The 27,804-nt window shown below is 42.3% G+C and overlaps 1 protein-coding gene across 3 annotated transcripts in view; it reads left to right on the top strand.

The window, feature by feature from the left end:
• The window catches only part of LOC119967510 (protein argonaute-3), a 189,473-nt gene that overhangs the window by 113,329 nt on the left and 48,340 nt on the right, over positions 1-27,804 (top strand). For 2 of the 3 annotated variants that reach the window (XM_038800175.1, XM_038800189.1), the window contains 4 exons: positions 11,819-11,953; positions 19,546-19,648; positions 21,757-21,904; positions 25,293-25,412. In XM_038800175.1, coding sequence (XP_038656103.1) covers positions 11,819-11,953; positions 19,546-19,648; positions 21,757-21,904; positions 25,293-25,412 — 506 coding nt within the window. The remainder of the gene's footprint in view (positions 1-11,818; positions 11,954-19,545; positions 19,649-21,756; positions 21,905-25,292; positions 25,413-27,804) is intronic. The other variant, XM_038800182.1, reaches the window with a different exon arrangement.

Below are 27,804 nucleotides of genomic sequence, written 5' to 3' on the forward strand. Positions count from 1 at the left end.
AGGGTGGCGTGGTGGTTAGCAGTGCTGAGGACCCGGGTTCGATCCCGACTCCAGGTCATTTTCCCCATGTCTGTGTGGGCCTCACACCCACAACTCAAAAAGATGTGCAGGGCAGGTGAATTGTCTATGCTAAAATGCCCCTTATTTGGGGAGGAAAAAATTGGATACTCTTTTTTTAAAAAAATTAATTAAACTAAAAATAAATTAAAAATGAAGTCTTTGTCCATTAATGAAGTCAGTGAAAGTGCATCATTACAGGCAGGGAACATAGAAAAGCAGAATTTTATTTAAATGTAGACAGTGCAGAATGCTTCAATGCAAATGGGCGTAGATGTCTTTGTACATGAATCTCAAAGTGTTGCCATGCACGTACAGCAACTAAATAGGAAGGCAAATTGACTGTTAGCCCTAACTGCAAGGGAGATGGAGTATAAAAGTAAAGGAGTTTTGCTACAGTTGTACAGGGCATTGGTGTGACCACACCTAGAGTACTGCATGCCTAGAGTACTGATTTCCTTAAATATACATGCATTGGAGTCAGTTCAGAGAAGGCTCACTCCTGGGATGAAGGCGATGTTTTATGACGAGGTTGGGGCCTTTGCTTGGGGTTTTGAAAAATGAGAGGTGATCTTATTGAAATATATATGATTTGAGGGGCTATGCAAGGGAGATCCTGGAAGGATGTGTTACCCCTCAAAATTCAAGGTCTCCCATTTCAGATGGAGATGAGGAACTCCTGCTTCTGAATGCTGTTAATCTTGGGAATTCTCTACCCGAGAGAGCAGTGAGGCTGGGCCAATGAATGTATTCCAGGCTGAGTTAGACAGATTTTTGATCCACAAGTGGGACAAGGGTTATTGGGACAGGCAAGAAAGTGGAGATCTACATTGATTTTATTGAATGATGGAGCGGGCTTGAGAAGCCAAATGTCCTACTCCTGTTTCTTATTTTCTTTTTAAAATAAATTTAGAGTACCCAATTAATTTTTTTCCAATTAAGGGGCAATTTAGTGTGGCCAATCCACCTACCCTGCACCTCCTTGGGTTGTGGGGACGAAACCCACGCAAAAACGAGGAGAATGTGCAAACTCCACACGCAGTGACACCAGGTCAGGATTAAACCTGGGACCTCGATGCTGTGAGGCAGCAGTGCTAACCACTGCGCCGCCTTTCTGCCCTGTTTCTTACTTTCTTATGTTCTTCATTAAGAAAGGATAAAATGCTTGCTCTTGATCTCTTAGGGGTAAAAAATAAATAAACCAATGAAATGATAGTGGAAGCAATTAGGCATCAAATGAAAATATTATCTTCTAACAGCTGCAAGTGTTTGTACTAAAAATGGTTAAGCAGCTCTGACAATGTTTGATTTTTAAAAATGCTACCTACTGTAACTATTTCTTTTATCAAGGAAGTTGTAGGATCTTCATCAGCTAGGAATATTTTTTATAATGGTGCAAAATTAATTCTGACAAGTGTAGTTACAGTTTGAGATATTAAATTGCTTGACTTTTGTGCAAAATAACTTTATTGCATTGCTTAACCTTTGAGCACATTTATTTACTATAGTACTCTTACATTTTGTAATATAAATAGCTCGGGGAAGTGAGATTTGTTATGGAAGAGAAGAGGTGGTGTACTCATGCATTCAGAACCTGTAATGATGAACCTCTTGATCCTCATTGTACCTTAACCTGAAAATTGAAAAATAAAAGATGCAGGCCTGAAATGTAAGTAAATAGTCATGGTCAGAACGTTTAATTTTATTGCATAGTGCTATGACGATTCAATTAATTTAGCATAAATTGTTTGTAATATTTACATGCTTCAAATTAGTGTAATATTCTCTAATCTCAGCACAAGGATGAAAGGAACTATGTATGCTATACAACCAATCAAATCATGTTTTGGGGTCCGACATTATGACCATACCCTCAACAACCTGAGGAGGGTAACCGAGGAAGGATGCCAGCGAACAGAAGCTGGAGGGGCTGAAGAGACAGCAGAAGCGGTGGAAAGGGCCACAACCAGCAGGCTGATGACACATGCTCTGCAGCACCTTGGCAATGCCCATCTGAGAGAGAGACATGTCCCGCAGAACCTCATCAAGATCGGCCTGGTACTGGGTGACATCCCCCAGCGAGGCAGACATTCTACCTAAACCCTCAGCCATGGTAGTCACCGACTGCGTGATGCCTTGGGCAGCGTCACTCATGGTGCCAATGCTGTGCACGAGGCTTTCCACTGCGGTCACCACCCTAGCAGTGTTGCCCTCGGTGCCACTCAGCTTGTGTCATCTCCTGTGCCTGTAGCCTCTGGGACTCTTCCAAGCTGCTATGGATTTGCTAGAGTGACGCTGACATCTCCCTCTGAATGTCCTGGCTGCTCCCTATCGTCTGCATCAGCTCTGGTTAACCTACTTCCAGAGGCTCAGCATCAAGCTGGGACCCAGCTGGGTCCAGGAATCCAGCAGCGCTCTGTTATCTCGCCTAGGGGTTCCTGCCTCCACCAGATGTGCTCAGTAGTGTGGTGCTCACCACATTATGCCCCAAAAGCCTGTTCACTAACATTTCCGACCGAGGTGTGTGTATCTGCGCTGGTGTAGGGTGAGGATGACAGCTGTGAGCTCTCCTCCAAGGTGATCTCCTCGGAGTCAAGAGAGGGTGCTGCCCGTGATGAACTGGCGCCGTCAGCTGGAGATGGAAATGTGGTCAGTGCGAGGGATGGGTCAGCCGGTAAGGCAATCGGCGCTCACATTTGTGGCATCTACTGGCCTCCGCGTGGGTGACCGCCCTGTCCTCGGCCACCCTGGTCACCTCGAAGACCCGCTCCTCGAAGGAGGTGAGGATTCTCAAGTCTGGCACCCCACTGCCAGTCTGGGCTCTCTCCTGCCGTTTATGGGAGAGCTTTTCCTGAGGAAACAGAGGGCATCATTTGCCACACGTGTTGTTAACAGTTGTGGGGGTGGGTACGTGGAGGGAGGGTTGAAGGGGAGGGGGTGGAGGGCGGGTGGGGTGGACGCTCCCTTGGGAGGCGAGGAGAACATGTGCCTACTCGCCTCGCTGGCTTGAGCTCCAGGAAACTTGCAGCAATTCCTGCTTGCTCGCACACTTAGAAGTTTTTCTGGAAAATTGCGCTCATTGAGTACAGAAGCAGGGAATTTATGCTGAATATTTATAGAGCTGTGGTTAGGCACCAGCTACGCTATTATTTCTGTTTCAGGTCACCACATTTTAGGAAGGAAGCCATGGTCCTTTTGAGAGGTGAAGAGGAGATTTATTAGAATAGTTCAAAGGGGTGTGGGATCTTAGCTGGAAGGTTAGGTAGCTGGGTTTGTGGAGTTTGCACATTCACCCCGTGTCTGCGTGGGTTTCATCCCCACAACCCAAAGATGTGCAGGTCGATGGATTGGCCACACTAAATTGCCCTTTAATTGGAAGAAAAAATTGGATTCTCTAAATTTAATTAATTTTTTTTTGAAAAAAGCTTTGTTCTTGGAGCAAAGGTTATTGAGGGTAGATATCGTAGAGGTATACAGGATCATGACCGGCTTCAATAAGGTAGTCAAGGAAAAATTGTTCCCATTAGTTGATGGCACAAGGACTAGGGAGCACAGATTTGGGTTCTTGAGCAAGAGATGCAGGAAGGATATGAGGAAGTACATTTTTATGCAGTAAATTGTAATGACTGGAACTCATTACTTACGAGGATAGTGGAAGTGGAAACAATCAATGACTTCAAAAGAAAATTGGATAGGTTTTGCAATGAAATAAAGTTGCAGGGGTGTGGTCTTGACTTGATTGCTCTGCCATGACCTTAGCATATACTTGAAGGGCTGTGTGGCTACCTTCTGTGCATGAATGTGTCTCAGGCCAGAGGCTACATTCGGTGGCAAATTATTTGCCTCCATATTCCCCAAAACCTTTCCACCATATGCACGGCCTAGGTGGGGTTTATGATGGAATCCTTTCCACTAAACATGATGAGTGTAGTTGCAAGAGCCCTCACTAAAGACAAATCAGCCGGCTTGATTCGCATACCATTCACTCCCACCACTAGTATGTACTATGTGCAAGAGGCAGTGCAGTAACTCACCAAGGCTTTTTTGACAGCACACTCCAAATCCCCGACCTCTACCACTTGGACAGACAACGGTAGCAGGTGCATAAGAACTCACCACCAACACATGATTATAAACATCAGAAGGATAATGTGGCTTAAAATCTGTTTTGAACATTTGTCTGGATGTTGAAAAGTTGTGATCAGACATCGTGTTTTGTTGAAGTAAACACTTTCTACATCAGACTAAGTACAAAGGATGAACTTGAAAACTGGGAATTGTGGCATTGCCTTTTGCTTTGATATTCGTTGAATGTGAATGCCTTGAACAATTCAATGTCCAGGCATATCTATCAAACCAATTTTAAGCCAGATGCTCCAATTATCCTTCTGATTTATACAATGGAAGTAGATTCAAATTTGAATTGGTCGGATTTCAGAGCTAGCTTATTTTTTTGTACTGCTCTACCCTTTTCAGTCAGGACCTAGAGATCACCTTTTGATTGACCCAAAAGTGAAAGGTTAATGTGCTTGATTCATAGATTTTTCAAATGATCCATCTGGTATACATAAACAGTTGTATGATTTTATTTGAAGACTTTTTCAAATATTTGAATGACTCACTGAAACCACCAATCGCAAAAATCACATCGTCAAGTCAGGACATGATGTAAATAGACCTCAAATTATCACATACTCCATGTAATTGCTAAGCAGATAACATATTCTCTGAAAACAAAACTAAATTTAAATCTTAATCTCAATGTCCTCCACAAGTAACTGTTTTATTATTAGTACAGTATTTTTAATAGTTTATTATAAAAGACCTGTCACTGACACCTTTTTAATACGTTTTTATGTGAGTGCCAATAACTTTAAGTAATCAATCAATCTTGAGATAATGAAACTAATAGTGACTGCATGCTCGGTCAGCACTCTGCTTCCAATTTTGTTGTTGAACTTGGTTGTAAGAAGCTTAAAGGTGCACAGTCCCGCAATGTTCCAAAATAATAATATCTTGAAGAATTAAATCACGAAGGGGTGGAGCCAGCACTACTATTGTTACAACTGAAGATTTTAAAACCATTTTAAAAATGTGTGTTTCTTTTAGTTATTATGAAATTCTCATAGAAACTGGTGTGATCTGCTAACTATTGACTGTCTATGGATCTAAATGTTATGATAATCAACTGATGTAGATGAGGATGAGGAGTCTGGTTTCGAAGGGGAAGGTTGAAACCGTGACTCATTCAAATGGAATATTTCTGTGGTTATGATAAATCTATGTGGTTGTGGCTCTTTCAGCTCCATTTAGTCATTTAACATTTCACGGTACTTGCTTTAGGAATGGTTTTAGTGCAATTTTTTCTTCTTGACAAGTTGAAAATAGTTTTAACAGCAGACATAAAAAGCTGGTGTTTCTGTAAACTATCATGTTTTGGCATGCAAGTGTCTCAAATTTTATTTGATTGTCGAGTACATTTGATATATCCTAAGCTTGACATTTTTCAAATGTTCAGTCATTGAAACATATTGTGTGCATAACATTCTAAGTGTTTACAATTGACTCTGTTTTATTCCTGGCTTCAAGACTGTAAAAGAGGCCACACTACTGCCTCCCTGAGAATCAGATAAACCAACTGATACTTTCGGCAGACACCTCCAACATTGGTCATAGAATCTACAGTGCGGAAGGAGGCCACTTGGCCCGTCGACTCTGCACCGGCCCCTACAAAGAGCACCCTCCTCAAGCCCACATCTCCACAGCAACCCAGCAACCCCTAGTCAACTCCTTTGGACACTTAGGATATTTTAGCATGGCGGATCCACCTAACCCGTACATCTTTGGACTGTGGGAGGAAACGGGAGCACACGGAGGAAACCCACGCAGACACTGGGAGAACGTGCAGACTCCACACAGACAGTGACCCAAGCCGGGAATCGAACCTGGGACCCTGGAGCTGTGAAGCCACTGTGCTTCCATTGCGTACTGCCCTGGCAGTCGACAGCTGGTTTTGCATCTCTGCATTTATACAGACTGGCAAATGATTTGGCAGTCACTGACCTGAACAAACTTTTGCCAACCAGTAAAAGATTACAATACCCTTTGATAGTAAACTATCAAACAATTGTATAAATTGTAAGTAATTCTTCAATAAGTGTGCCATAAGAAAATTTACTTCTGAGTTTAGTCAAACTTTAAATAGTCAGATCGTTAAATCCAAAACCTTTTTAAACAAGTATTTAATTGCGTGTTGCCTTTAAGTTGAGTTAAACCATTCTCCGGTCTGAGGTAATGGTTACCTCCTTGATCCTTAAAACTGACTTTATCCTGCTTCCCTTGCAGAAAGTGTAACGGTATAACCAAGTACAGCAATAAATTGCGAGGTGAGGCAGCTAAATTAACAGTTAAAAGTTTATGACAACCATGCATGGTGGCAGAATCAGTTGCAACCAAAAGCAATTGTAGAAAAATCAGATACTTTGAAATGGACTATGATGGTTATTCAATGTGAAAGAGCTCTACAATTTGAGAGGCCTGCTTGGGACCAATCCCTGGAATTTTCTTCGCAATGCTGGGTCAGCAGGTTGGGATCAAATCCATCTCTGAACGCCTATAAACCAGCGACTAAATTTCAAGCAATGAAACCCCTTGGGAGAGCTTCACAAACCAGGGCAGTGTGTAAATTATCTCCTATTGGTATGATGATTATACCGATGAAGATGTTTAAAAGTGTGCTGACTTCTTAAAAGTTATTCAGGGAAAATTAATCATTATTCTTTTCTGATTTGTAAGGCTAATTGACATTATTCAGTGTTTGCTCCTCCAAGTGCTGACCATCTTAATTGCGTGTATTTGTAATGCTGACAATCTACTATGCTATTCTGTCAGCAAACCCATTCATGATAAATATTCACTTCGGATCATAGCTCCGCATAGTTTCAGGTTTCCAGCTATGGTTGGACATATTCCGGGAAATTCCATCGTATGCCCTTCTACCATCCCAGGAGGCACTGTAAAGATCAGTGGCTGCACTGCAAGATCAAGCCCTTCTCATGCTTTGACTTGCATTTACTGTTATGTAAATACCACAACTGTGCATATAGTAAGATTCACAAAACAGCAAAGCAACAAAGAATTTATCAATCGGTTTGGTTTTGGCAGACGGTGGAGTGTTGATTGTGTCACGTCTTATATCAGTGCCTCTGGACTTTTATTATCTACTTGGAACAGGCAAATAAATTTCTCACTGGAATGTCAGCCAAAACCATGCATTCAATCCTGAGACCATTGTTTCAATCTGCAATCTACTGATGCACAAAGGAAATGGTATCAATTGAATCAGGTTGATCTGTTCCACATACATGTTGTACCACCAGCCTTTAGTTTGCTGTTCATTGATTGTGCACCAACAGTAGTTACTCATAACTGAAAATATTCAATTCTTAAACAGCATCTAAAGAATCAACTGGTTGTCTAAACAAAGACCATTAGTTGTGGTTATTGAGACATTTCCATTGAAGGTGCAAATAAGTGTCTTAACAAAAACATACCCTTTGTTCCAGTAAAGTTGGTATTATTGTGAACTATTTTTGGAAAAATAATCCATTTACTTGGGGGAAGTCTTGTTATGTGTTTTGAAACCAGATATTGCTAAGCTTTTGCTAGCCATCTTTTCATACCGCCCATTATTCTAGAAAGTAAACTTTTTCTAACACAATGACCTGGATAATAACATCATAAACTTTGCATAAATGCAAGCCTTAACGAACAAAGGGAAAGACTTGACTCTATGCAACATTGGGTTTCAGTGTGAGGGTTAAGAATAATTACTGTTGTGGCAAATTTAGCTGGTTTTTACTTTTGACATTTGTTCTTCCAATGGTGGTGTTGCCTGGAAATATGACTGTTTGATTGTATGATTCATTTACTTCAATAAATCTTGAATTAACTAGCGGTTTTCCCCAGTCATGTGGATTGCAAAGAAAAATAACTTACATTTACGCAGCACCTTTTGTAAGCTCCGTGTCAACAGATATTTCATTGTTATTTAAGTACTTTTGAAGTGTTGTTACTGGTAATATAGGGAAACATGGCAGCCTATTTACGCATGGCAAAGTCGCACAAATATAATTGAAATAAATGACCAGATAATCCATTTTAATGTTTAAGGGATCATTGTCAGCCAGGACACTGGGAGAACACTGGCTCATCTTCAGTAGCGTCATGGGATCTTTTATCGCCATCTGAGATGGCAGATGGAACTATGGTTTAAACATCTCATCTGAAAGATTAAATTCATGAATTAATCTTTTTAGACCCATTTAGCAATGGAGTTGGATGATTTTTGACTATCCATTTTAGAGATGAGACTTTGTCGGTCATGAATAACCCAATTTAAATTTGTTTTTAGCCAGTGCCCACCTTGCAGCAGTTGTTTTACACAATGTCCTGTCTTCCTCCTGATCTCGATCTCCTCTGACTTTAGGTGGGACAAAGTACTTGTGTTTCCCCAGTTCCTTATTTGTAGTATTCTCATGTCAGATTGAAAATATGTGAAATTACCTTTGTAAGTGAGTGAGCACAACTTGTTAATTCAACCTCACATCCAGCAGTAACATTTTCACACTCGGGATCAGCATTGTCCACAAGTCACAATACGTTTTCTTGTACCCATATTTATTACAGAAACTGTAATCTATGCATGATAAATCCTTACATCAATATTGCTAATGGAAAATAGCCACGTAAACTTGACTTTAAAATGGGGGCTGAATTTCACTTATGCTGTCTGGTCCAATTATTCTCTGCCCTCTGACTGTAATTCATTTGAAGATTGTACTCTGTCTTGGTTCCTTTCAGGCAAAACTGAGAGATTAACTGCAATTTAAAAAAAATTATCTTGGTTAATACTAGCTTACCCCAAGTGAACTATTTCAATTGTATAATTGATCTTTTTTTTTAGAATAAATTATTAGTCACATGTGACAGATTGCAAAGAATGACAGTAAGCCGGACCTCACTTTGGCAGCAGTGGTAATGACATGCTGGCTTGGTTCAGAGAAACAAAGAGGATTAATGGCTCTGCATTATTGATACTTTCAATTGCTAACTTGTAATTCTGTGGAACTTGTTTTTATTTTATGTGCAGTGTCTACATAAATAACTCAAGTTTGAAACGTTTCTCTGATTCAAATTCACTTGCCCAGTAATTCTCCCCATCACATTTTTGTAATCCTCCATTATCAGCAATAAAGGTGTTCAGTATCTGTGATAACATAAATGTAGAATTGAGAGATATAGAAGTAATGCATTCTACCATGTAATTTGTCATGTTTAAATGACCATTGACTAAATTCTTGCTTTCAGTAAGGGAGGATCAAAGTTGCATATCAGAAGTAAGAAAATTGAAGGATAACTTTGCTATCACCTCCTATTGAAAGCCCCTATTCTCATCAGGCTATTAGTAGCTAGCCTTAAACTCTAGAATTAAATCTTTTGTCCTTCTGCATCTCTCTTCCTTAAGTTACTTCTGAAATGTTGCCTCTTGACCAAGCTTTGGTCACCTGTCATCTCATCTTCCTCAGTGTCAAATTTTGTCTGATTAAAATTCCTGTGAAGCAATATGGGACATTCTTACTACATTATAACAATTACATATTCTTGTTTTGATACTATTGCACAGGCACTGGCAGCCTCCAAGTGACAATTTATGTTGTGTGAGCATTAACAGACTATTCGGGTTGGTGGGTATCACAGCTGATTCCAATCCTGAGCTCATATGGTATTTATGCACAGTTTCAACTAAGTGACTAAAAAGTAATGCAGAACGCTGGTTGATTTTTCTCTTTCCCTTTCCTCCAACCCTGCACGGGCACAGAGATCACTTGTAATGGTAGCAACAGCTTCTTGTGCTGACAAAATAGATTATCAAGAGAATGATATTGTATTGTTATGTGGAAAATGGCCTGATTCCCAGACAGCACTTACTGGAAACTATACAGTTTCATATCTGATTTGAAGTGGGTGTATTGGTGTCCACACCTGTAACCATTGCTGTAGTAAGGCATATCAGAAGTGACCGATGAAGATGCAATTCCCATATATTTCAAGGCAGGGTTCTGGAAGTAATTCCTGAAAGGTGACTCCCAATTATTTTTATTTTCACCCTGGAGTAAAACATTTTTATATACATTTTGAAGGTTCTTCTATTTTGATATCTTTTTATGTATGTCCTATGTTTTTTGTGTATTGTGTGATCTGGCTGGACTGTATGTAGAATAATACTTTTCACTGTACCTCGATATATGTGACTAATCTAATCCAATCTTGACACAGTTATGTTCACACGTCGGGTGTTTAATGTGACTGGAGAATTTAAGACAATGCTAACCTAATGGAAAGTCTGATTTGCCCAAGATGTTGTAGAGGTTTGTTTGGCAAGAGCTGGGGGAAGATAGAATAATTTAATCGAATAATACACCACAGAAGGAGACTATACAGGCCATTGAGTCCACACATGCTCTTTTGAGGAATAATACAGTTCTTCCCAGTCATCCATGTTTTAGAGCATAGAACATACAGTGCAGAAGGAAGCTATACGGCCCATTGAGTCTGCACCGACCCACTTAGGCCCTCACTTCCACCCTGCCCCCGTAACCCAATAATCCCTCCTAACCTTTTTATTGGCCACTAAGGGCAATTTAGCATGGACAATCCACCTAACCTGCACGTTTTTGGACTGTGGGAGGAAACCCACGCAGACACGGGGGAGAACGTGCAGACTCCGCACAGACAGTGACCCAGCGGGGAATCAAACCTAGGACCCTGGAGCTGTGAAGCCACAGTGCTATCCACTTGTGCTACCGTGCTGCCCATTTGGCCCGTTTTCCTCATCCTCCCAATTTTTCTGTTTCAAGTGTATATCCAGTTCCCCGTTGAAAACTGTTTCCAAAGGTTAACAACCAGACAGCACAGATTTAGGTGACTGACAACAGAACCAGAGGCAACATGAGGAATAACTTAATGAGTAACATTAAGTTGGGATTTGTAATGCACTGCCTGGTGGGGTGGCTCTTCACTTACTCTATTTAAAACTTCATGATTTCAAATGGCTCTTTCAAATCTGTTGTTAACCTACTCTGCTTTCCGGAGAAACCAGTATTTCTCCAGTCATTTCACATAATAGTAATCCCTCATCCTTGGAAGCCTTCTCACAAATCCCTTTTGTTCCCTCTGTGTCATGCCCAGAAGTGCGGGTATGACCCCAGCTGGAACCAAACTGGTATCTTTTAGGTTTAGAATAAGTTCCTGGATTTTGTACTCTGTGTCTATTTATGGAACTTAGAATCCCATGTGCTTTATTAACTCCTTTATTAATCTGCTCACTAACCCTCAAAGGATCTCTGCACCACAAATGTCCCCCTATTTAAAATAGCATAATTTAGCTTGTCTTCTCTCTCCCCATTCTTCCAACCAAAATGCATCATTTCATACTTTTTTTGCATTGATCGTAGCCCTATGTCTTCCCATTTCCTCTTATCTTCCTCACTGTACGTTGCACTTCCAAGTTTCATGCCAATCTGCACATTTTACTCTATACCCTCGCCAGTCGAAGTAAAAATAATGAAATCTATTTTAAATTTTAATAGGTCTTCAGCTCATCATATGTGCATCCTTATAATCTTGCAAATAAAATCCTAGTAATTTTTGTGTTGTCATTCCTTTCATTACAATGTTTTAATTTTTTTATCCTTTCTAGTATCTGCCACTGCTTTTTATAAAGCACAGCCTGTAATTCAGTTCATGTGTGAAGTTCTAGACATTCATAATATTGATGAACAACCACGACCTTTGACTGATTCCCACCGAGTCAAATTCACCAAAGAGATAAAAGGTAAGTTGCAAACATTTTGTTGACTGATTAATTTAGTGAGAGGCCATGGTTGTTTTTGAAATCCTCAAACACTATAATAATTTCCAGGACTGAGTTTGTAGTTGGTGGATTTCTCAGGTTTGTTTCCCAATCCTTTAGCGTTTTTATGTTGACATTTTTCTAAAACTTAGCTAATAGGTATACTTGTGTGAGAAGGAATGCAAGTAAAACATTGTAAATACAAATAATAAGTGGAAATAACTTGCAGTTTTGTATTTAGTTAAAGTTTAGTTGAGGGGATCATCTTGTCATCTAGCAGAAGCTTGGATAGCCTCTGACAGTTCTACCTCCCTGGTTAATACATTTCTGTGTGATTTTTATATTCGGTATACAGTGTTTAATTGTGAAATAGCTGTACCAAGAGCGCCATCCACTGGTCACCAGCTTCAGTAAGAATGGCATTTCATTAATGTTGTTCCAGCCTTCTGGGTGGCATGGTAGCACAGTGGTTAGCACTGCTGCCCCTCTACTCTGAGGACCCGGTTTCAAACCCGGCCCCGGGTCACTGTCCGTGTGAAGTTAGCACATTCTCCCAGTGTCTGCGTGGGTCTCACCCACACAAACCAAAAAAGATGTGCAGGATAGGTAGATTGGTCATGCTAAATTGCCCCTTAATTGGAAAAAAAAGAATTGGGTACTCTTAAATTTATTTTTTTAAATGTTGTACCAGCCTCCTTGTGATGAGCTAACTCCATAAATCCTATGCTGTGATAACTGTTTTAAAATTATTATTAATTCTTTGGAACATTCCCAATATTGACACCTGCCCCTAAATGTCAGTGAGAAAGATGCTACAGGGATGTTAATGCAGGTTAAATCACCTTCATGTTCTGATTTGATGCCCAGGTCATAGATCATTGGTTTCCATATGGTTTTATCCTTTTTCCTTTTGGAAATATGATATAATATGAAATATGAGTAGCTTGCCAGGTTATTTCAGGGGCAGTCAGAGTTAACTGTTTGGTAATTCTTCTTATACAATTACTCTTCATCTATCTCTTCAAAATAAAAATCCTTGTAGACATCACTTTTATTGGACAGGTATCTTCATTTTTAGAACATTTGTGACCACTTGCTGCATTTCATATCATATCTCTGCCTCCTTCTGGCACTTTTTTCTTCTTTTTAAAAATAAATTTAGAGTACCCAATTAATTTTTTTTCCAATTAAGGGGCAATTTAGCATGGCCAATCCACCTAGCCTGCACATCTTTGGGTTGTGGGGGCGAAACCCACACAAACACGGGGAGAATGTGCAAACTGCACACAGACAGTGACCCAGAGCCGGGATAGAACCTGGGACCTCGGCGCCATGAGGCTACAAGGCTAACCCACTGAGCCACCGTGCTGCCTCTCCTTCTGGCACTTTAATGCAATGGGAGTTAACAGCAGTGGGAGGGAGTGAAATCATGGCTCCTGGTGCCTCCTGGTCCCCTTTTTTCTCCACCCCCTTCCCCCATCTGAACCCTCCCCCTCACAACCTTCAGGTGCCCAGAATTGGGAACCATAATCACGGTGGGGTCGAACTGTTTCATTTAGTTTAACATATGAACATACAAATTTTGAGCAGGAGCAGACCCCTCGGCCCCTACCCTGCTATTCAGTAAGATCATGGCGTAGTTTAGAATAGCTTCTTGGCTCTTGTACTCTGCCTCCCTATTTATAAAGCCCATCAGAAGCTCACGTTTCAGTATGAACCATGGCTTTGCCAGGCAATTGCACAAAACTAGATCATTAACGTTATGCAACCAGCTCCATTCTTCGAACATGACCCTATACAATATCTGGATAGCAAAAGACTTGAACCTCACAAGCATCTCAAATAACAATCCCATGTACAAATGATAGTTTCTTGAATTAACAGTGTCGTCTTCTTGAACTAACAATCCTGTATTCTATAGGCATATTACTCCGGGTTTCACTTCCAAGTTTAAAATGGCAAACCTAAGGCAGCACGGTGGCACAGTGTTTAGCACTGCTGCCTCATGGCACCATGGCCCCAGGTTCAATCCCGGCTCTGGGTTACTGTCTGTGTGGAGTTTGCACATTCTCCACGTGTGTTTCTCCCTCACAACTCAAAAGATGTGTAGTGTAGGTGGATTGGCCATGCTAAATTGCCCCTTAATTGGAAAAAATGAATTGGGTACTCTACATTTATATTTTTTTGAAATGGCCAGCAACCAACTGCATAGCAATAATGTGCTATTTCTATCCATGCAATTGAACTTTGGTAACAAAGAAATTAAGTTTTGCATTGAACAATAAATATTTTTTCATTTTAAATTGAAACTATCCATTCTTACAGACACACAGCATGGAGCACATAATAGTAGAGCAAAGTACTGCCGGTGCAGGAAATCTGAAATTTAAACAGAAAATGCTGGAAATACTCCAAGCCAGACAGCATCTGTGGAGAGAGAAACAGTCAATGTTTCAGGTCCATGATCTGCACAAGTTCTGACTAAGGGTCACTGACCCATGTTTCTCTTTGCACAGTTCACATCAGACATGTTGAGCATTTCCAACAGTTTCTGTTTCTACTGGAGCACAAATAACCCCTTTTGCCGGCACTCCAAAAAGCCTCTCGTTTTCCTTCAGTAAGAAACCCAGTAGCAGCTGCCAGAGACCTGGTTTGGCACAAAGTTAAATATAAATTTAAAAAGATCAAGTTAAGGTATGAAGAAAACATAAGCAACTTGTTGAGCAAAAAGAAATCAAATGTCAAAGCAATAGTCAGCTAATGTTTCAAAATTTGGAAATTAATAAAAGCCATGTTTAGAAAGTGTGAAAAACCCAAGCTAACTAATGACCACCTTCTTGCTGGGAGGGATCATGTGATGTGAGCGTGGAAGCTGCTGTGTCATCGCCAGCTCTGGCACTATTATCGTTAATTTTATCCTAATGCACATTCCATAATTATCTATTTTTGAGATAAATGCCTTGCACTATGTCCCTGGATGATTCTGGTCAGAGTTGGTTCCGAGTTGTGTTAAATCAAAGAGAATTCTTGTTTGATTGACGCAGCTGGGGTGGGGATCCAGCTTGATGGTTTTGCAGGTTAGTAGGTCCGTGTCTCGGTGGTGCTGTCAGCTTCAGGATGATGTCTGCCATTGCGAATGATATGCTGGATGATGATTAGTGGTGCAGGTCTTTGGTGCTCAGTCTGAACTGTGAAGTATCCTTGGTAGAATGATAGAAGCATAGAAGAGAATCCTGGAGCAGGATTCTCCATCAACCTTCGCTGAAATCGGGAAACTTGATTGGACGAAGAATCAGTTTTGATGCCAAAAACGTGGCGGGCGCCAGTTTCATGCCAAATCGCAATTCTCCAGTGCCTCGACAGTGTCGTCAATGCGTTCCACTCCGTACGTACAGTAAACACCATTGGCATATCATTAGGGGGCCCGGCCTGGTATTCTCCAGGGTTTCCGCAATCCTCTGATTCCGTTGGGACAAATTCCTAGCAGCGTGTTGCACTTGTGCTTTTAAAATCAGGAAACTGGCGTCATGGCTGATTCGGGAGGGAGAGAAGATAGGACACCAGGAGGAGCGACCGAGGGCTCCAAGTCCTGACACCGGCGGAGTGGGAATGGTGATGATTTGGATAGGCCATAAGAGCCGGGTTGATCCCTCGCAGGACTGGGGTGGTGTCCAGGCATCGACTACTGCTGCCTGTAAGGTGGCCATCTTGCTGCACACCCCACTGACCACCCACCTTGGCCTCCGGTTCTGCAGAGTGCCACTGGCCCTATGGGTGCTCCCACACTCCCATCCAGTACCCCTAACTCCAGCCCCCACCACACCCTTCACCATACCTACCAAACCGGTGTGTCAGGTCAGGTGAAGTTGGAGTGTTTTACTTGCAAGGGCAGCTCCAAGTGATGGTGCTCCTGGCAGCAGGGACGGGCACCAGGGTTAGAGGCCCCCACAGTGCCGGCCACTGACATGGCCTGGGGAGAGGGGATGGGAGGGGACAGAGTCCGCAGTGCCAACTGGGGTCACCATGTATCCTGTTGGACCTGGTTGGGCACAGGTGTACGCACCTTGCTAACATGTCAGCCTATCATCCGCTGCAGACGATGGGTATTGGAAAATAACCAGCAATGGTGGCCTTCCTCCTTGTCGCCGCAGCCCTGGGGAATGCCATGTGGCTGTATGAGCTAGAGTTGTTCGAGGAGGAGAAAGCTGCAGCTGCGGAGCGTACAGCAGTGGAGGGTGCAGCAGCGGAACAGGAGGTAACCGCTGCAGATGGGGAGCCAGCTGCCTAACAGGCCAAGGAGGAAGTGCAAAGAAGGCGCCGCATGAGGCCTAGAGTGTACCGGCAGCACCTGTCAATTGAAGACCTGTTTTTTCATAGAATTTACAGTGCAGAAGGAGGCCATTCGGCCCATCCGGTCGGCACCGGCTCCTGGAAAGAGCACCCTACCCAAGGTTCACACCTCCACCCTATCCCCATAACCCAGTAACCCCACCCAACACCAAGGGCAATTTAGGACACTAAGGGCAATTTATCATGTCCAGTCCACCCAACCTGCACATCTTTGGACTGTGGGAGGAAACCCACGCACACACTGGGAGGATGTGCAAACTCTGCACAGACAGTGACCCAAGCCGGAATCGAACCTGGGACACTGGGACCCTGGAGCTGTGAAGCGATTGTGCTATCCACAATGCTACCGTGCTGCCCTGTTGGACCGGGCATGCCGTCGAAGACTCCGGCTAAGCAGAGACAGTGCGACATATCTTCCAGGGAAGGACATGGGGACTAGGGGGGCGTAGGGAAGGACACCCACTCCTTGTGGCCATCAAGCAAACTTCCACGCCATGGGCAATTCCATCTGCCAAATGGGGAACTGTCTGGAATCTCTGAGCTCAGTGCACATGTGCATCTGTGCCGTCACAGAGGCCCTATATGTCCAATCGGCACAATACATCCATTTCAATGTGGACTGAGCCCATCAGGATGCCCGGGCAGTGGGTTCGCTGCCATTGCCGACATGTCCCGGGGCCAGAGGGCAATCAACAGGATGCATGCCGCCCTACAAGCAGCTACAGATGACAGGCCACTCTACACAAACCGAAAGGGGTTCCACTGTATGAGCGTTCAGCTGGTGTGTGACCATCAGATACGCATCATGCACATCTGCGCCCAATACCCCGGCAGTGCGCACCTATCCGAAGGCCACAGACCGACATGGAGACCACTACAGTGACGCCCATGCAGCGACCAGGGGCGTGATAAAGCAGTACTTCAGCCGCCTCAAGATGCGGTTCAGGGCTGCTGTGGGGGCACTAGTATGACGCGGCCAGGGCGCCTACATCGTGGCAGCCTATTGCATCCTCCCCAACATCGTGCAGCAGAGGGGCGACGTGCTAGAGGAGGAGGATGAACACCAGGCCTTGTCCGAAGAGGAGGATGCAGGGAGGACTTTCCACCATCCACCTGGGTGATCCCTGCATGTGAGCTGGCCCTTCCATTTCTTTTAATGATTAATTTAGAGTACCCATTCTTTTGTTCACATGATGTGGAGATGCGGCCCTGGCACTTATCCCCACTGTGCGCTGAGGAGGTTGTGCTGTTTTGTACGGCACTGTCGGCTGGTCCAAGTGGTGTTGCTGGTGGCGCTGACTGCCCCTGCACCCGGGCATGGCATATGGCGGTGGCTGGCATGTTCCTTCCCGGGCTGGGATGCAGGGTGGAATGCCTCTCCTCCACGGCGACCAGGCGAGTCTCAAGCTCAGCATCGGTGAATCGTGGGGCCATACGTTTGCTGCCTGCCAAGATTGTTGGCTGTGATGGTGTGTTGGGGGTGAAGTGTGGATGTGCAGCTGCAGCTTGTCAGCCTCCTGAGTGTCAATTGTGAATCCAATACCGTTTCTCATTGGAATCAATGTGTTCCAAGTGGCGCCGGTGCTAGTCGCTGAATCGGTCCAGGTGCGGCGCCGGTTTTGCTCATGGATGTCCACAAATCCTGCCATGGTGTCACACTTAGTCTCAGAAAAAGACAATCCCGCCGCTGATATTTGATTGAACAATATCTCTGGTGGAGGCCTGCCCTCGGTTCATAGAAATCCTGCTGCATGATGCGTCACCTTTCCTGACTGATTCTGGAATTGGGGGCCGGATGAGCAATGTTTGTGAGCCCAGTCTCTTGCAAGATATGGGAGGCAAGTTCCCAGTTGAGTTTGAAATTGGCTGCCATTTTTTAGCAAATGCACATTTGTATCTGGTCTTTGGGGCCTGGTGTTGGTTGGGGCTCCGACTACTGGTCTTGTATTATCCTGTTCTAGATGCTTGCCTTGAGGGTTTGGAAGTGGCCAGTCGTGTCGAGTCATTTCCCCCCTGGCCAGAGCCAAGGTTCCTAGTTGCCTGTGATCGGGGTGACGGCATGGCGGATGTGAAGGCGTGTCGTTTGATGGCATTTTTGAGATCCTGAGGGTTAATGATAATAATAACCACGTATTGTCACAAATAGGCTTCAATGATGTTACTGTGAAAAGCCCCAACGATTTGGTCTTTATCCAGTCTGCTAATCTACTGGCCACCTCACTGTTTGCTGAACCCCACTCCCCAGCTTCTGTATCATTTCAATTTCATGCTCCCAACACCAAAGCAAAACCCTGTTTTTCTGAAAGCTGAAGTGGACTGAACACTAACCCTGGAGTACAGTACTACCAGCTCTTAACCCATTCGAGCAGCCCCTATTAACCCCAGTGTTTTGCCTTTTTGTCTATCAGCTAACGCTCTTGTCTATTTCCTACACTTCCTCTTGCATCATCTCTGAAGTTTTGCAATAAGCTGCAAGTGTGTCTTCTGACAATCCACACACGAACTCGGACTTTTAGCCTGGTGTGTTCTAGAGTAATATTTGATGTGGGCTGTAATTTCGGTCTATTTGAGTTAATATGGATGTGCCAGTTCTAGTCTGTTTTCCTGCCTCCTAAAGCCTCCCCGGACAGGCGCCGGAATGTGGCGACTAGGGGCTTTTCACAGTAACTTCATTGAAGCCTACTCGTGACAATAAGCGATTTTCATTCATTTTCATTTCAAGTGCACAAAAACTGCACAAATATGTAGTTCTTGTAATCTGCATCAATGGAGCAGCTCCAAAGGAGATTGCAGATGCAAAATTACCATTAATCGGGAGGTCGGAAATATATTAAAATGAAGCTATGTCCTAATATATCAGAAATGTGTCTGATTTTGACAGATGGGGAATGTTTAGTATTGAAAGTACGTGTTTTTAAAATGAATATAAACATGCCCTGTTGTGTAGATAACATGAAAATTCCTGAAAATGGCACCATTTAACAATTTCACAATGTTGGATTGATATCCTTTCCTGAATATTTCACATACATTAAACAACCGTGGAAGGATTTGAGTGGGTGGGGGAGTGACATAGGAGTGAAGTGGAACAAACTAATTATGCATACATGTTTTCATTCATTGGAATTGATTTAAAACTTTAACTGTTAGCAGTCAATCTATTTTCCATTTTTGAGGTTACAGTTAAATTGGTTTGTAACAGTTGCCCTTCTTGCCTTCTCCTGACAAACTTCTCACAGGATTGAAGGTTGAAGTAACTCATTGTGGACCTATGAGGAGAAAGTACCGTGTGTGCAATGTTACCAGGCGACCAGCCAGCCATCAGACGTAAGTAGTAATAAATAATTACAAATGCTGAAAGGCGGTGAAAAAATCTAGCAGTAGTACTTTTCTTGAAAAGCCCTTCATTATTATGGTCTATTCAAATATTATCTTTTGATTAATTTATCAATTGCATTTTTTTGCTATTAGGCAGGCTCTTGAGATGAATCTCTATTGCTTCTTGATCATTGTAATGATACTGCCTACTGGGAAAATTGCATGGGTTATTCAGTGTTTCCGTAGCAAATAACAGGAGTAGTGACATCACACAGGTTTGACAGCCTTCCAAGTTCAGGAAATCATGTTTATAGGGGTGTCAGATTTACCAACATATTACTTTCCATAGGATTAAGCTGCGCACAGGTCAATTTGAGGCTACATCTTCTGTTTACTGTGGGGCCACTATCATCAATGATGTTACTCGAGATTTCGCTGATCTGTTTTCTTCAGAAGTCGCCACTGTTGCTCATTAACCTTTCTCCCCTCGACTCCGGTTGGAGTCATCTCCTCATGGCAAGGACTGACCCTTTCATTGTATGCTTACCAGATTGTCACATTAAGTATTTTTTGATGCACCAGATGTTATTTCTTGTGTTGTTCAAATGCTCGTGCAAACTTCAGAGGATTTAATTTGCTATTTCCAAGAAATTTATGGCCCTCGTTCAACCGTTGTAAGAGATTATGAATAATTATTTGTATTGTAATTGGTGTATGCTGAGTAATGTCATATGTACAAATGAAATTTAATGTTTCTGGGGAGAAAGGTTGCTAAAAAGCGCAGTATTTGATATCGGCTACCATCCGATTAATTTAATCGTGGGTGCCCAAATTGAAGCATTGTGGAAAATAATGGGATTTGCCATTCTTGCTTGATTTTGATGTGAAATTTGAAGAAAAGATTAGATTCATGAAGGCCCTCGAGTATGCAGGAACTTTTTAAATGTTATCCAATGATTAGATAAAGATGTCTCTTTGCTACCTGAAGCTAGTTGAAATGGCGGTTAATTTCTTGGTGAATGTGGTGGCGCAATACAAAACCGCTCATCAATTGGTCTTCTGAGGTATTAAGAAAGATATTCTGAGGTATTGGTATTAAGAAATTCAAAATGTAGCATTCACATTGGTTTAGGTTCCTGTTCTGAGGTTGGAGTTATGGATTGATTAATTTTACTTTCTATGGTTGTACATAAAGCAGGAATTCCTGTTGATGTGCAGTGGCAAAAATGTTGCATTCCCTAGCAGCAGTAGCAACAAATGGTGGGAGAGCGATTAGCACAAGTTAGATGAGTTTTGAAGAAGAGGGAAATCTTTTAATGAGAAAATATGCAAGTGTAAAAATGAAATGGTGAACTGTTGCAATCCAACTAGTTGATGTATTTTTAGAGGAGCACACTTGTATATCAGTTGTACGAATTCTGGACTTTTATATATGGCTGGTTTGCCATTGTTCATGGATATTTTTTTTATTTCTATAAATTTAGCATACCCAATTCTTTTTTTCTTCCTAATTAAGGGGCAATTTAGAGTGGCCAATCCACCTACCCTGCACATCTTTGGGTTGTGGGGGTGAGACCCACGCAGACAAGGGAAAAATGTGCAAACTCCACACGGGCAGTGACCCGCGGCCAGGATTGAACCCAGGTCCTCGGCACCGTGAGGCATCAGTGCTAACCACTGTCCCCGTGCTGACTACTGTCCCCATGCTGCCCTTTTCATAGATAATATAATTGCAAGAAAAAAGGGAATTGAAATGTATCATTTTGCTCATTGTAAAGGAGGATTGGAAATAATGCATGCTATTAATTTTAAAAACACACTTCTGAATATATAAAAAAGTAACCAGACAAGTACTTCTATCCTGAATAACAAGTTTTCCTCAGAATCTTTGTCATTCTGTTAATCGGATCACTGGGAATTTTGGTTGGCATTAAATGCAAATTTGGAATCTCAATGCAGTAGAGCCACAACTGTGTAAAATCTTTTATGTATGGAAAATTATACAAATTAAGATTTAAATTCATTAACCCTGAAATATGGTTTGGTAGTGTTTTACATTGATTTCTGCCATTACTGAGCTGCAAACCTATACTGAAAATGGATCTGTTACTTTCCAGGTTCCCCTTGCAGCTGGAAAGTGGACAGACTGTGGAGTGCACTGTAGCTCAATATTTCAAACAGAAATACAATCTTCAGCTAAAGTACCCACACCTGCCCTGTCTACAGGTGGGACAGGAACAGAAGCACACCTACCTGCCACTCGAGGTAAGAGATGGATGGAAGGGAATCATTCTTACCAGTGAAATTTAGTGCACGTAATATGAAGTTTGGATTCATTGTATTACCACTGTGCACTTTCATGCTATAATTGTTTTTTTATTAAGTAAATGAAGTTTCCTTGTGTCCAATTGCCTAATTGAAAATATACCATCATCCAATACCATATTGACTTAAGTCACGGATAATGAAACTTGGATAACTTCCTTATGCTATAGCACTCCGATGTTGTGGCATTTTATGCATATTTAATAAACAGTTACTGAAAACTTATGTTATGCCATAAGGGATCAAGTTCCCCAAATTCTTTCCTTCTCTCAAAGATCAGACAATGTTCCATGAGAAACAGCAACCCTCTGGTACCTCACCAACAATTTATTTGTGAATCTTGACGGTGATTGTTGATGGACTGTTGATTATTAGGAGGCACCAGAGCTGACCTTTATCTTGTTCCCATTGAATATCTTAACAACAGTCTCTTTATTTTTTCTGTTACCAGCAGTAGCAGAAACTGTTACCAGTTGTGTTTCAGGCTGCACTTTTGGTAATTCCTTCCCTGCTCTCACTGTTATCGTTCAGTTGTGCTCAGGCCTAACTGCAAGCCCAGGACTTTCTGATCTATGTGGCTGAAATAATACAACAGAATACGCCTTATTCACTAATACATCTGGAGACACTCATGAAGATTTGTATTTAACGACTGGATTTTTGCTTTTAATGCTAGGGATCATTGCTGTAGTAGTTCTCATTTATAGAAAGAACAGACATTCAAGTACAAATGAGTGTTTTATTTACTATCAACCTTAACGAGTAATGCATTATACTTTATATACACAATATATGGTAAGGGAGTATGTTTATATATGGTTGCTTCAAATTGTTCAGTATATTCTCAGTAGTTCAATACCTGTTTTGTACATGTGTACAGTGACTTGCACCTTGCAAGAAATTGAAGCTGAAATTAAATTTGGAATTTGCTCTTTTTGCATAAGGTTGGTCATGTATCCAGATGATTGTTTTTTAAATAAATTTAGAGTGCCCAATTCATTTTTTCAGTCAAGGGACAATTTAGCTTGACCAATCCACCTACTACACATCTTTGGGTTCTGGGGCGAAACCCACGCAAACATAGGGAGAATGTGCAAACTGCACACGGACAGTGACCCAGAGCCGGGATCGAACCTGGGACCTCGGTGCCGTGAGGCAGCAGTGCTAACCACTACGCCACCATGCTGCCCTTGTGTGTTATATAAGTTAAACATTACCTTTTTTAATGGGGGCATTGAGTACAAGAGTAAACAAATCTAGGATACTATATGCTTTATTAACTGCGCTCTCAATATATCCTGCCACCTTCAATTATGTATGTGCATATATAATGAGGTGCCTCTGATCCTGCACGTTCTTTAGAGTTTTTCCTTTTATTTTATACTGTCTCTTTATATTCTTCCTGCCAAAATGGATCATGTCCTACTTCTCTGCATTGAACTTCATGTGCCACTTGTCGGCCCAATCCACTCAATGTATGACCTTTTCAAGTTCAAGTCTATCCTCATCATAATTGACAATGCTTCCAATCTTCATATCATCCCCATATTCTGAAGTCATGCCCTGCACACGATTGTCTAGGTCATTAATATACATCAGCAAGAGCATGGGTACCAATGCTGAACCCTGGTGAACCCAACACTGAACCCTACCTTCCTCCAATCTGGTAAACAACTATTTATCACTAATCTGTTTCCTGTGACTGAGTCAATTTCTTACCCAAATGCCTACTTTCTCTTTTGTTCCATGAGCTTGAATTTTACTCAAGTCTGTTGTGTTGGGCTGTATCAAATACCTTTTGAAAATCCATATACAGCACATCAACAGCATTGCCTTCATCAACTGTCTCTGTTACCGCATCAATAAATCTCCAGCAAATTAGTTGCCAGCATTATCTTTGCACCCCTTGTGAACAAGGGTGTAACATTCACAATTCTTCAGTCCTCCACTACCACCCCTGTGTCTAAGGAAGACTGGAAGATTATCACCAGTGTCTCTGTAATTTCTACTCTCACTTCCCACAGTATCCTTGGATGCATCTCATCCACTCCCTTATCAATTTTAAGTAAAAATAACCTTTCTAACAATTCCTCCTCCTCAAATGTAAATTCCTCAAGTTTGCCAGTTATCACCTCTCACCTTGGCCTGTGCAGCATCCTCTTCCTTTGTAAAGACTGTTGTAAAGTGCGAGTTTAATACCTCGGCTATTTCCCCTGCCTCCACATGCATTCCTCTCTTTTAATCTCTAACGGTTCTAGACCGTTCAATGTTATTGCACCTTTTACATTTCTTGCCTCTAGCCAGAGGGTTTCTATCTATGACCCCGTGGAACATCTACTTTCTCCAGTACTGTAATACCATCTTTAATCAATACTGCCACTCACCCCGCCCCTTCTTGCTTTCCTGTCTCTCCTAAAAGCCTTGTACCCAGGAATATTTAGCACCAGTCCTGCCCTACTTTGAGCCAGATCACCATTAAAGGAATAATATCATTCCATTTGTCAACCTGTGCCTATAAATCACCAATCTTATTACCCACACTGCACTCACATACATGCGCATTAATCCTGATTTAGGCTTTTTTACTTTCTCTGTTACTCTCACCAATTGTCCCCTCTGTGTAGATCTAGAAATGCCTATACTCATCAACCAATCAACTTAAAGTCACTTGGATTTTAGCTGTAAACTCCCAGTTCTCTCTCTCACCTCATTGTTTAGTCTTGCTGTTCTCTCTCATGCCTCTTTATTTAGTCTCGCCTCTCACTTGCCTCTTTATGAAGTCTCGTGCTCTCCCTCTCGTGCACCACTTTATGTAGTCCCTGTTAATCCCAAAATCCAATCGATTGATGTCCAAGTGAATTTTGGAATGCAAAGGACAATAGTTTATTAATTCCAGTACATCATTACGGTCAGTGTTTATTTTGCAACCATGAATAAAATTTGGTTTATAATCACATTGTGATTGTGTGCAGCTAACTATTTTGATGTCAGAAGACACTGGTGTGCACAGATATCGACTTTCAGACAGTAGATATAGTGGGTTTGTCAAACCTGTCAGCCAGTCGTGTTTAATGTTTTATTTTAGTATAAATCTATCTGTAAAGCATGTCTTTATCATGTGTGGTGAGCCACGATCCTAACACTATCTAACATGATCTTTAACATTACCATTTAGCATTTAGTTATAATGGTGACATTTCACCTACCAAATTCAATTGACTGCCTGTACCAAGCTGGTTATTGCTGTGAAATGATAGTTCTAATATCTAAATATTAATGATGTGGGGAAATTACTTCGTGTTTCCACTGACGTTCTTCTTTTAATTAGGTGTGTAACATTGTCGCGGGGCAGCGTTGTATCAAGAAACTGACAGACAATCAAACATCAACAATGATTAAAGCAACAGCACGATCAGCACCTGACAGACAGGAGGAGATCAGTAAACTAGTGAGTTTTGGATTGTTTCTGCATGTAGTGCAGATTTCTGTTATAACTATTGTAACTTCAGTGTCTTGGGTGGGACAGTTTACACAATTGAGTTTAATTAACAAATTAATTCTTTAATTTGGCACTATCTCAACTCCGCTTCTCACTGAGAAATTAATTTTAATGTATTCACACACACAACATTTTCCATTTCCTGTCGTGGTGACTTGATACTTCTCTCCAGAATTCACCTTGATAACGTAAGAAATAGGAGCAGGAGTTCAGCCTGCTATGCCATTCAATACAATCATGGCTAATCTTTAGTTTCAACTCTCGCTCTCCATATCCTTGAGACCAAAAACCTGTCTATTTCAGTCTTAAATGTATACAACAATGAAACATCCAAACATTCCAGGATAGAGAGTTCAGAAGGTTCATAACTGAGGAAAGGAATTGCTTCTCGCCTCAGCCCTAAAGGATTGTCTCCTAAACCTGGGAGTGTGTCCCATGTTCTAGATTACCCAGCAAGGGGAAATAATCTCTGAATGCCCTGTGAAGCCTCTTCAGAATTGTGCATAATTGAATGAAATCATCTCCCATTCTTCTAAACTCCAGAAAATATAGACCCAATTTACTCAACCTCTCCTCCATAAGACTATCTGCTTGGCCTAGTATTTGGCTTGCCTTGGCCCCTGCTCCACTTCCAAGCACTTCACTTTCTATTCCACCTATCATCATACCATTCTCTACACCTTAATATCTCCCTCTGGACTTCCAGTTAGCTGGCTGACTGTTGATTTAGAACATTATTCGTGTTTTTCTGGAGGTGGGATTGGCTGTCGTCATGGGAGGTCCTTTGATCGATGCCTCTTCAAGGTGTATTTGCTTATCCTTGATGGTGGAAATGGCTGAATCCTAAAGTGGAGGGGAGAGGTGGAAATCACCTATTTGACTGGTCTCCTGAAATGTAAGGGGACTGGGTGGCCCAGTGAAGAGAGAGTCTTTTCCCATCTAAAGAAGTTAAACGCTGATGTAGTGTTTTTGCAGGAGACCCATTTGCAGGTGAGGGATTGGACCAGATTCTGGAAGGGGCGGGTAGGGCATGTGCTCCACCCAGGCTTCAATGGTAGAGCCCAAGGTGCAGCAATTTTGATTAATAAATGAGTGCCTTTTTCGACCACTGGGGTTGTGCTGATCCTAACGGTAGATATGTAATAGTGAGTGGGTCCTTGGCAGGTACTCTGGTAGTTATGCCCCTAATTGGGGTGGTGTAGCATTTATCAAAGGTTTGCTAGCCTCCATCCTGAAGTAGAAAGGTCTACTTTCGGAGAAAGTGATCTCTGACCATGCTCCACGTGTTTTAGACCTTGAGCTGCGGACAGATCCCATCCAACTGATCCAGTGGAGATTAGATGTGGCAATACTGGTTGAGAAGTGGTTCTGCGATTGCGTAACTGCATCCATAGAGGAGTACATAGGTTTCTTAGCATTGGATTGGTGTCTCCCTCCACACTATGGGAGGCACTTAAACCGGTGATGAAATGAGAGGTGATCTTCTATAATGCACATTTAGTGAGAGCAGTGAGGGATGAACCGCATCACTTGGTAGGAGAGATCCTAGAAACAGACCGTCGATATTCTTGAGTCTCCTACACCAGAGCGGTTTGCAACCAGGAAGCAGCTCCAAGTGCAATTTGTCTTGGTATTCACTGGAAAGGTGGTGAAACAGCTGCGACAGGTGAGGGAGCAGGCAGGTCGTCTATTGGCGCAACAACTGAGGTGGCAGGCAGCCTCTCTGGAGATTATGTATGTCAGGAACTCAAGGTGGTTTAGTGACAACACCGAGGGAAGTCAATGCGACAATGCTTTCTGCAGGTCTGAGCTGCTGGAGTGGGTGTCCAATATGGCGATTTCTAGACACGTTCTTCCTCCCAGAGGAGAGTAGAGAAGGAGAGTAGGGAGAAGCTGGAGGCCTCGCTGGGCTCAGATGAGGTGCTGAGGGTGATTGGGTTGATGCAGACAAACCAGGCTCCTAGCACTGATGGGCATCCTGTTGAATTTTATAAAACATTTACACCAACTAGTGCCATTAATGGTAGATATGTTCAACGACACTTTAGCTCAAGGTTACCTGCCTGATACACTTGCGCAGGTCTCCATTTCCCTTTAAAGAAAACTAAGGACCCCACGGAGTGTGGTTCTTACAGGCCTATTTTGCTGCTAAATGTGGATGCCAAGGTATAGAGCCATGTGTCCCAAATATAGTGGTAGAAGAGCAGACCAGATTTATGATGGGTAGGCAGCTATTGTCTAATATACAGCAGGTTCTGAACGTTGTCCTCTTGCTTTCTTTGGCCCCGGGCTGGAGGTGATTCTATCTATGGATGCAGAGAAAGCATTCAACAGAGTGAAG

The sequence above is a fragment of the Scyliorhinus canicula genome, chromosome 1, assembly GCF_902713615.1.
Source record: "Scyliorhinus canicula chromosome 1, sScyCan1.1, whole genome shotgun sequence".
Taxonomy (NCBI): domain Eukaryota; kingdom Metazoa; phylum Chordata; class Chondrichthyes; order Carcharhiniformes; family Scyliorhinidae; genus Scyliorhinus; species Scyliorhinus canicula.